This window comes from Aspergillus nomiae (assembly GCF_001204775.2).
Source record: "Aspergillus nomiae NRRL 13137 chromosome Unknown contig00669, whole genome shotgun sequence".
In the NCBI taxonomy this organism is placed as follows: domain Eukaryota; kingdom Fungi; phylum Ascomycota; class Eurotiomycetes; order Eurotiales; family Aspergillaceae; genus Aspergillus; species Aspergillus nomiae.
The window spans coordinates 1-10,073 of NW_015378724.1; the positions used below are offsets into that span (position 1 = coordinate 1).

A 10,073-nucleotide genomic window follows, 5' to 3' on the forward strand; every position below is an offset into this window, starting at 1 on the left:
TTGTCACTAAAGTTGCCGGCTCCATAATTAAGGGCTTTTTCGGTGGTGCCCTGTTTCCTGGCTGTGGACGAACCAATGGTATCAATACGAGGTACCAGGGGGCCTTAGCCACTTGGGTAGGAAGTGTTGCCCAAGCCAGCCCCCTCTGCCTCGGTCACTCCGAACATTCATTTATCAGCGGTCGTAACCCTCACGAATTATTCCCATGCCCCTATCCCCTGATGTTGCTCTCATCTAGTGTCCAGTTCCAATCTGGTATCCTCGTGGGGAATCCTTCATTCCTCCCGCGCGATCGATCTTCCCCAGACACTAGACGGCCCACAGTGGCATACGCCTAATTAATTCTCATGATGCCATATGCTCGAGTGAATCTAGACCGGAGTACCATCCCTATCTAGGAAATGCTTCATTTACACATGTCCCCGCACTGGCTCATTTCCTGCTCTGGTCCGTAATGTACCCCTGTAGGATTACATAGCTTCTCACATGCTAGAAGTCGTCGACTGCTGGAATGCCGAGATACAAGAATTTTCCCTGAATGTAGATAAATACTAGCGATCGCTTCACTGTAATAGGGGGCGTCCACGTTCTGGAACCTGCAGCCCACCACCATGAAGCTGTATCTCCTGTTCTTCTTCTTCCTCACCCTCCACGCGCTGAGTGTGCCACGGTCCGCGGCGGACAAACCGCCGTTCTTTCTCCTGGCCGGCGACAGCACCACCGCGGTGCAAACGACGAACGGAGGGGGTTGGGGCAATGGATTCATCCAGACGACTTTGGCCAAGGGCGCCAAAGGCCAGAACTACGGCCGCAACGGAGCCACAACCGTCAGCTTCCGCACGCGAGGGGACTGGGACACCCTCATCAAGAAGCTTGAGGAGGTGAAAGCCAATTATCAGCCCTACGTGACCCTCCAATTCGGTCACAACGATCAGAAGCCGAAAGCCAACATCACCATCGCAGAGTACACGACCAACCTGGAGACTTTCGTCGGAGAGGTGCGGAATGCGGGGGGCGTGCCCATCCTAGTGACTCCACTTGCTCGGCGCCAGTATGATAATTCCACCGGGGTGCCCACAATTATCCGGAGTCTGGAAAATGAGCGGGTCGCGACGATTAAGGCCGCGAAGAAGACGGGAGCGTCGTATATTGACTTGAACCGAGCCAGCACGCTGTACCTGAATAGTATTGGGCCGGTCAGTGCGCACATGTATGATTTGAAAGCGGGTGACTCGACGCACTTGAACGCGGCTGGGAGTCAGGTCTTCGGGGGAATGGTCGCCGGCTTGATCATCCAGGATTTCCCCCAATTGGGTGACGCGGGGTTTGTCCATGTGGATCCGAAATTGCAGACGGCGCTGGACAAGGGCCAATACTATTGGCCACAATGAGCGTGATTTCTGTACTCTTAGAGACACATTCAGGGATGTGATTTGATAGATTGTAATGAGTAATTAGGGCTGTGGTGGATGTTGTTTGCTGCTAATTTTACCGTTTTGGGTAATTTAATCAACTACGTACCGACGTCAAGTTCGGTCCGACTTTCCGCTGCACCGCTGTGCTGTTCAAAATTATATAGCTTCGTAAGGGATCCTGTTCACTGCTGGATACGAATATTAGCTTTCGCATTGCTCGCCATGGAGTCCGTCCAAGTAGACTCTCCGGAGCCAGAACCGCAGACCCCAAGACTACTCCTGAAACTCATCAGTGCTGGTTTTGCGTTTTACGTGGCGGGCGTCAATGATGGGAGCTTGGGAGCGCTGATTCCGTATATTCGAGAAGCCTACGACATAGACACAAATATGGTGTCTATAGTGTTAGTTCACCCGCCATATCTTCAAGTATGACACTGATGTCAGAATGCAGGTATGGCACGACCTTTTGCGGTTGGCTTGTCGCCGCTCTCTCCAATAGTCATCTGAGCCAGTATCTGGACCTTGGCGTGTTTTTGGTCATGGGTGCAACGCTACAAGTCCTGGCCCATGCCCTGAGAGCCTGGTTACCTCCGTTGCCTCTGTTTGCGGTGACGTTTTTCATTGCGAGTCTTGGCCAGGCGTACCAGGACACGTACGCGAACACGTTCGTGGCATCCGTGAAAGCAGCGCATCGATGGCTCGGGTTTATCCATGCGATGTATATGGCGGGATGTCTCACCGGACCCTTCATCGCCACAGCAGTAGCGTCGGCAGGAGCACAGTCGCGCTGGGAACTGTTCTACACGGCGCCGTTAGGATTAGGCGTCATCAACTTTGTCCTTGTGATTATCGCGTTCCAGGAGTCCTTGACCTTTAAGCGTCCTACGCAGGGCGAGATGGGTTCTCAGGACGCAAGACAAAAGAGTCCCATGCAAGAGATAAAGAAGACTCTGACGCAGCCAGGCGTGTGGATTCTGAGTTTGTATTTCTTCTTTTTCCTCGGTGCCGTTATCACAGCTGGAGGTAAGTTATCGACCTTTTCATGGGAGTACAGGTACTTATAATGTAGGCTGGATTGTGGAATACCTGGTCCACGTGCGCGATGGCGACCTGAAGGACATGGGATATGTCCCTGCCGGCTTTTACGGTGGCGGTTTCTTAGGCCGACTGATATTGGCTGAGCCGACCTATCGCCTGGGGGAGCGACGCATGGTGTTCATTTATGTATTGCTCTGCGTGGGATTAGAATTGGTGTTCTGGCTGTGAGTTCGGATGGAGCTGTTGCGCGACGATGTACTAATGCGACTAGCGTTCCAAATATCATCGCCGAAGCAGTAGCGATTAGTCTTCTCGGGTTCTTCTCCGGTCCTTTCTTTGCAACAGTAAGTTATTCCTACGTGAGTTGAAAGTTAACTGATTAACGGCTCAGGGCATCTCGGTCGCATCGAAGATCTTCACGACGGACATTCGCTCATCGGCACTTGGTATGTCGCCTCGATTCACATATGCATAGAGGCTAAGCTAACAATCAGCGATAGCATTCATCTTCGTCCTCGGCCAGGTTGGAGGGGCCATCTTCCCAGCTGTTACTGGTGTCATGGCAGCGAAGGTCGGCGTATCAGTGCTGCAGCCTATGCTAGTCGGGCTGCTCGGCGCTACTGGTGTTTCCTGGCTGATGCTCCCCAAGTCTCGGTTGCATCACGATTGATGGACTAGAATTTGTCAATTGAAGCCCCTATATTAAGACCGGATATTTATAGCGAGCGAGTAAGCCTGGTATAAGTCATTAATAGCAGTGTAGAACATTGCTTACTAGATTGACAAAGCCTTCTGACTGGTCCACTAGCGTTGCACAACAACATAGCGATTGCATATCTCTACACAGATTTCACATCGTGAATGGAATAGTTACTGATCGATATATTCCAAGCCACTCAAGCTTACACGAGTGATCCAATGATCTTCACGGCCTATACCAGATGGGGTATAGGCTGACCAGGAATCAAAGTCTGCCTTAATTGCCCGGCCTCAAACTCAGCCACTTTGTATATCCCGTCAGATGACGTCGCCTTCGCTAAGATTTACGAAAGTAGTTGCTTTATATTGTTCAGAATTCCCAGTGCACCCTCTAGACTTCAACTACATGTAAACAAGAACACACCATGCCGCAAACTGCGAAGACCGGCAACGAGAACATCAACATCGACCTCGCCTCACCCCCCGGCTGGACATACATCGGTGGGGATACCGTCATCGGCAATGTAGTCCGCCGTTCACATATCGTCACCCCCGACGCAATGGTGACTCTCACACTGGTCGGACGCGTGAAAACAAAGATCACGGTGAAGAGGAACAACGGCCAAACGACCAGCACCAGCCATTACCGTGGTCGCTGGCAACTATTCCATACATCGCGCGAGACTCTCTTCCACGGACCCTTACATCTTCCCCAGGGCAGTGTGAACAACCCGCTTATATGGCCATTCTCAGTTGAGATCCCCACACGGCCATCATATCAGGTGCTGCAGGGCCACTGTCCAGAAGAGAGTTACCTGCCGTTGGATAAAGAGACCCTTGCCCGCAGCACATTGCCTGCAAGCTTTTTCTCCAGTGGTCGCGGCTGGCGTACCTCCTCCGAGGCCTTCGTGGAATACTACCTCGAGGCTCAGCTGATATATGGTCGCTCCGGGTCGTTCGAGACTGAAATAGCGACGTTTCCTATCACAATTCGACATGCCCCGCAAGCCGGCATCTTCAACTATGACCTCCAGTCGCGCGTGCTCGCCGGAAGGGCCAAGAGCCAACGGCTCCTGCCGGGGATGGAACATGCGGAGCTATCCCTGAAGCAAAAGACGCAGAAGCTCTTCGGTTCATCCAAGGTGCCGGAGTTCCACTATACGGTTGAGGTCAGTTGGCCTTACGCCATTCAGCTCGATCACCCAGCACCTGTCCCGATTATCATTGGCGTCAAGCCTTCCAGCGCAAGTCCCGAGATCAGGGACGTCGGACAGAAAGTTCAGTTAAACTGGGTCAACATGACCATTAAGTCTGAGACTATGGTGCGAGCACCAGGAAACCTCACCCCGACATATACTCACAACCACACTCATTCCTCCTCTCATCCCATTGGCTTGAAGCAGGCCTTTCTGAAGCTTGAGAACCCTATCGTCTTTACCACTGGAAAAGGGAACGAGCCGGTTGACATCGGCAGTATGTTTGGGCTTCTCTTTCATTCTAACGGTTCGACCGTTGGGGGTCTGCGGAACACTACCTACACGGGCCCGTCCCCTGACTTTGTCACGTATAACATTCTGCACAGGAATGGATTGGAACTGGCGGTCTCATTGACTGTCGCAGAGGAAACTAAGGAGTTCAAAATGAGCTCAGGACTAAAGATATTCGCTGCGGAGTGAAGTGGAGTGTTTTTGGAAGTACTGTAACATAGATATACCCGAATGCTGCTTATTAGTTAATTTACAGTAATATGCTGAGACTCATTCAGCTCTACCTTAGCAATGGCACCTCCTATATTTCTCTAACAGATCCCCTAATTTGCTTTCTTTTATCATCTTACCCCTTCTCCCTATTTCGGTGATCTCTATACACTACGAAGTCAACATACTCCCAGAAAAGTCCATACACAGTGATATAGACACAACAAATCAAATCATTCCTATACAAATAACATCAAGTAATAACAACCTCGACACGCTTCTCCCCATCTCACCTCCTTCCAACTCACCAACCCCCAAACCGAACGCTACGGCATAACCAACCTACAAAACCTGCACCCTCGGCCCCGTAACCCCAATATCCCACCTAATCTCAACCCGATCATTAACCCCCACAAACTCAAACCCAATCATCTGCCCAGCGGGACAATCAAACTCAGGATACCCCTGGTAAGCCAACACCCAGTCCGCAGTGCCGGGCTTGGGAACATGAATCCGACCGACATGCTCGTCCCTAGACTGGACGATGACCTCGGCCACCTGCTTCGACACAGACTGCAGCGAGCGCCCGAGTCCGACGCACTGGCACTGGCACCGGTGGGCTTCGTGGCGGTGAACACGTCGGCCAGCTGTGAGCCGGTGGAGACGTCGCGGTCCCAGAGATCGAACAGAAGCTTGCATTTGTGGCCGTCAGCAGTGGCGGGGATGTCGAAGGTGACGATGCTGGTCGTTTCGTCTGCTGCGTTGCCGTTCTTGACGACCAGGAGTTGGTCCTGCGGGTCCAGCACCCAGTTACCCGTTTGCACCCAGTAGCGGTAGGTTGCGTAGGGCCAGAGGAGGGAGTCCTGCCGGGGGGTCGGGGTTGCTGTGGTCAGGGTGGTGAGGAGGGTGAAGGTTAGGAGTAGGAGGTTCATTTTGATTGATGTAGTATGGATTGGACTGTGTGATTGACTATGTAGCTGAGTAGAATGTTGTTGATTGTTCTGGTTTCTGGATGTGCTGAACTGCACTGATCGAACCTCATATTTATACCCCCCCCTCAACCTCCACCCATACCAACACAACCATTCATCAAATGATGATATATCATGCCTACTGATGCGGCCTCGTACTCGGATCATGGACGCAAGCTTCCCATTGCTGCTGTTTCTCTCGTCGCCCCACTAACTTTCGCCAAGAGGGATCCTCGTATTTATCTCTCGCCGCAACGGTCGCCAGCGACGTGGTGACGTCCAGCGGATCCTATATCCGAGACAGCTAGATGGCGTTCCCTCCATTGCCGCGGTTTCCACATGGCAATGCAATGCCCGGATGTCAACTCATTGGCGCATGGTCTGGGTTCACAAGGACATACAGAACCCAGGCGTTGTCTGATTGGACATCCTCCGGGTATGGGGATCCGGGTCATGACATCCCCGATCCGTCATCCTGGCGAATCATAGCCGGAGATATATATAGATGGGTTGTGATGTTAGAATAAGGCCAACCGGTGGCTGGATGGGCGTTAATTGTGGGCTGGGCCGTTGTTCGCAATTGGAGGTGTTTCGGGTGCTGCGGTGTGGCGTTATCCGGGGGTGGCCCTATTCCCTACGGGGTTCTTGGGTATGATGTGTGCTCTTCGTGTCTGTTAGTTGTGGGATGCGATGGTCAAATCCTTCGAGGTCGTGATGTGGTATCCCGCGATGCTGTCTTGGCTTGGACAGGTCATTCTTGGGAGTCAGGTAGTCGAAGTACTGACTCCGTGGCAGGAGAGTGAGAGGTCATATGTCCCATGACGAGCTGTAGAGTCAAGAATTCGAGTCGGAAATAACTCTGGTGTAGGCCTGACATACCCGTAATAGCTCATGAGGCTTGGGATTATAGAGCTGTTACTCTGTGAGCTTTGTAACAAGCTATTAGTGTGTGTACACCGTGAATTTGGCATAGACATCAAACTTACCGGGCTTTATGTGATGTACTAACACTTCTCGTTGACCAATATATCTGGTCCTGATAGCCATGTTACAGTGCATGTATATTGTGCCAGTTTTATTTATCCATGTGTTTTGCATCTGAGTTAGTCTAGCCATGTCATGTCTCTCACCAACATCCTTCTCCTGGAACAGCTGGGTCAAGCTTAGATCTGCTATACGACAAAAAGACAGCCCCTTTCACCATGCTCCCACAATAAACCACAATTATAGATCTAGCTTTAAATACAAGCATATAAACAATGACTAACAAAGTGTTCATTGTCCTTTCACGCTGACAACAATAAATCCTTTGTCCATAAGCATGGAGCATGAATGTATGCTCTTGGATCATTCGTTCCAAAGACACAACGGCATCTATAGCACAAACAGATTCGCACAGGAGAACCTATCCAGAATACTGCTATACCATATATATTATCTACATATCCTGCGTCATACCTGGCTATAGGTCGAAAAGGTATGTCACAGCTCATCCGCCAGAACTACCACCCCAGAACAACCACAGCAGAAACCAATCCACGACAACAAAAAAAATCCAAAATGGGACACCACTGGTTTGTCAACTACCAACAACTATCGCACGGAGCAAGTCGAGCTAATACATAGCCATCAGCACAATATGTAGAAAGGTATTGGGCAAGTCTTGTCTTAAGAACGGCCATTATCAGAGATGTGGCACATGCGGGGAGTATTTCCCGCCTAGTCGTGAGAACGAATGTCCGTATTGTGAGAATAGGCAGAGTAAAATGAACAAGAGGATGGAGAGGGATGTAAGTGAGTGTTTGGATTTATTGATGAAGGTTACAAGAGCCAAGTTTGGGTTTTGAGCTGGGTAGTGTTTTGTATTAGTGTACATGTTGAGATGATACATAAACATATTTCCATTGGAATCAAGAGCGGAGAGCTGCGTATACATGTTGTGTATACTATGTTTTACCTTCCAGCACGTTCTGTACCTCATCCGCGATATTATAATTGAAGACAGCCTTCATCTCCTTGCTAAAGAATCGTGGAAACCAGCCTTAATCTGTCAGTAGTAGTTCCAACAAATTGCACGCAGGCTGGAGCTAAACTAGAAAGATATAATACTCACCAAGAATCCATAGAAAGCTGTACATTATATATTCCTCGATAACGCTCATATCACGCTTGATATTTTGTCTCCGCTTGGCATCTTCAAGAATAGCCTGGACACGAGGGATGCGGAGCTCCATATAGGGCTTAGCAGCGGTCGAGATCACTCCTTTTACATCAATATCAGGCCCATGGGTCTCATATTCCTTATGTAAATAGTGACTCAAAAACAGAACAAACGCCTCAACATCCTCAAGCGCCTGCGACGAGCCTTGTCCCGAAGTAGGAGGCAATGCATGAGCTGCATCACCGACTAGAACGACGCCATTCCGCTCCCAGGTCGGCAGAGGCGGCATCGTCCAGGTAGGATACATATTGCTGACCTCCAGTGACCCGAGGACCTTCCGAATCACTGGATCGTTCCAGCTCGAGTAGCGTTCTCGCAGTTGACGCGCGACATCCTCCTTGTCAATCGTTTTCGGGTTCGGACACTCATCGACTTGGTACGTTGACCACCAACCGAGACTCTCGCCCGGTTCGGAGACATGATATGGTGAGTCCCTGTGAGGTGCCGATCGGCAACTGTCGGTGTAGAAGTAGCCGAAGAAGCCATTGCCCCCGATGATGAAGTTCATTGAGCCTTTCTCGACGTCATCTTTAACTTTGTCGGCTGCAATGAACCCGCCGACTCCTGACAAGCCTCTGTTTATATCGAGTTAGCTAAGCTGTGTTTCTGCCCCGGTTCACCCAGCAGGAGGTACATACTCATAATGAGGGGGAAAGGGATCCTCCCCTGCCTCAGGGAACAGCGCCCGTTTAACAATCCCCTTCAACCCATCCGCACCGATAACCAAATCCGCCTCCACTGGCGAACTACCATTAGCAAAGCGGACTACATTCCGGCCCTCCGGGCTCGCAACAACTTCTGCGACCCGTTTCGTCACAATATCGCGATCCGGAATACGCATGCGGAGACACCGCCAGAACCAATGTCGGCTACACCCGACCGTATGAATCGGTAATTCAGTCGGCGAAGTTGGCTCATCTGATGCGTCCATACGTACGAGCAAACGTCCGTTTTTGTTTTTCATGTTGCCCGTCGGAACTACATATCCGCCACGGACGATGTCATGGAGAAGATCCTCGTCCAGACGTTTTAGAACGTTGAGGCCGTTGGGCCCAATACCTAAGCCACCGCCCACGATAAGTGTCGAGGAGTGGGTTGGGCCATCACGCTCGTCGCAAGTGGTGTCCTTGTTGGTGTCGTAGGCTTCGTAGATAGTGATTTCGTGGTCCTGATCTGGGGCGGGTGGTTTGGGGAGATGCTTTTTAAGTTGGAGGTATGCGGTACATCCGGAGATGCCGCCGCCGATTATTACTATTTTCATGATTGATTAAGGCGTACCAGTGTAAGATGCAATATGATCGTCGATGGTGGTTTAGGTGTTTAAGAAAGGTCGGATAGTTGTTGCCTGGAGTGGCGTCGTGATATACGATTTTGGTCACATGGTAAGGTTTCCATGGATTGGCAGGCCGCAGATCGTCAGCAAGTAGCCTTCGGTATAGCGAGGAAAAGTAAATAGATAAATATCATTTCTCAGTATCTATAGATTACCTGACTCCCATGATATTGGGGAGCTGCAAATTTCAAAGCTATTTGTCCCATTGTTCAACTTTCGTTTGTCTTTGCGGGAACTAGCTGTCGCGTGTGTTATGAGACAAGCTATTTGTTATATAATTAATATGTCGATTTCACTACTTGAACGAAAGCAGGGGATATTGAGTGATGCCGGGCTCCAGAGGAAACGGTTCTCGATGATGTTAGCAATCAACATGGATGAAAGGCCTGTCAATAAGTACCACTCCTCCATATGCATGAGGAAATTGTAGGGCTCGACCTTATCTTTGATCTCATTATACGCTGCCAGGTCCTCCATCTTAGCCGCGACAGACTTTTCGACCTCTGTATCCCCATGGTCCTCCATATGTAAATTCTGTCACTGCATGCCCTTGTGATTTCGCAGATGCATACAAGGAAAGGTCAGATCCGCAAAAAACCCACGGGAAGAGAGTATATGGAGCCACATAGCGCTTGTGTCTCTGGACCATTTGACCAACTCAGTGAGTTCTCTCCGCCTACTTTCTGTCATCCTTATCTC

The 10,073-nt window shown here is 50.3% G+C and overlaps 5 protein-coding genes across 5 annotated transcripts; 3 read left to right on the forward strand and 2 right to left on the reverse strand.

The window, feature by feature from the left end:
• Positions 1 to 611: 611 nt before the first annotated feature.
• On the forward strand, positions 612 to 1,391 carry ANOM_011402 (rhamnogalacturonan acetylesterase; the record flags this gene model as incomplete). The annotated part of the gene is made up of 1 exon (XM_015556658.1): positions 612 to 1,391. One exon carries the CDS (start codon positions 612 to 614, stop codon positions 1,389 to 1,391), a length of 780 nt encoding a protein of 259 aa, XP_015401113.1.
• A 246-nt stretch (positions 1,392 to 1,637) lies between these two features.
• ANOM_011403 (putative MFS efflux transporter) lies at positions 1,638 to 3,123 on the forward strand (the record flags this gene model as incomplete). Its single annotated transcript, XM_015556659.1, has 6 exons — positions 1,638 to 1,816; positions 1,867 to 2,438; positions 2,485 to 2,677; positions 2,725 to 2,797; positions 2,845 to 2,899; positions 2,954 to 3,123. The coding sequence occupies 6 exons, from the start codon at positions 1,638 to 1,640 to the stop codon at positions 3,121 to 3,123; spliced, it is 1,242 nt and encodes a 413-aa protein (XP_015401112.1).
• Positions 3,124 to 3,577: 454 nt separating this feature from the next.
• ANOM_011404 (uncharacterized protein) lies at positions 3,578 to 4,828 on the forward strand (the record flags this gene model as incomplete). Its single annotated transcript, XM_015556660.1, has 1 exon — positions 3,578 to 4,828. The coding sequence occupies one exon, from the start codon at positions 3,578 to 3,580 to the stop codon at positions 4,826 to 4,828; it is 1,251 nt and encodes a 416-aa protein (XP_015401111.1).
• A 449-nt stretch (positions 4,829 to 5,277) lies between these two features.
• ANOM_011405 (uncharacterized protein) lies at positions 5,278 to 5,781 on the reverse strand (the record flags this gene model as incomplete). Its single annotated transcript, XM_015556661.1, has 1 exon — positions 5,278 to 5,781. One exon carries the CDS (start codon positions 5,779 to 5,781, stop codon positions 5,278 to 5,280), a length of 504 nt encoding a protein of 167 aa, XP_015401114.1.
• A 1,985-nt stretch (positions 5,782 to 7,766) lies between these two features.
• ANOM_011406 (FAD-dependent oxidoreductase) lies at positions 7,767 to 9,302 on the reverse strand (the record flags this gene model as incomplete). Its single annotated transcript, XM_015556662.1, has 3 exons — positions 7,767 to 7,861; positions 7,934 to 8,616; positions 8,680 to 9,302. The coding sequence occupies 3 exons, from the start codon at positions 9,300 to 9,302 to the stop codon at positions 7,767 to 7,769; spliced, it is 1,401 nt and encodes a 466-aa protein (XP_015401115.1).
• Positions 9,303 to 10,073: the final 771 nt, after the last annotated feature.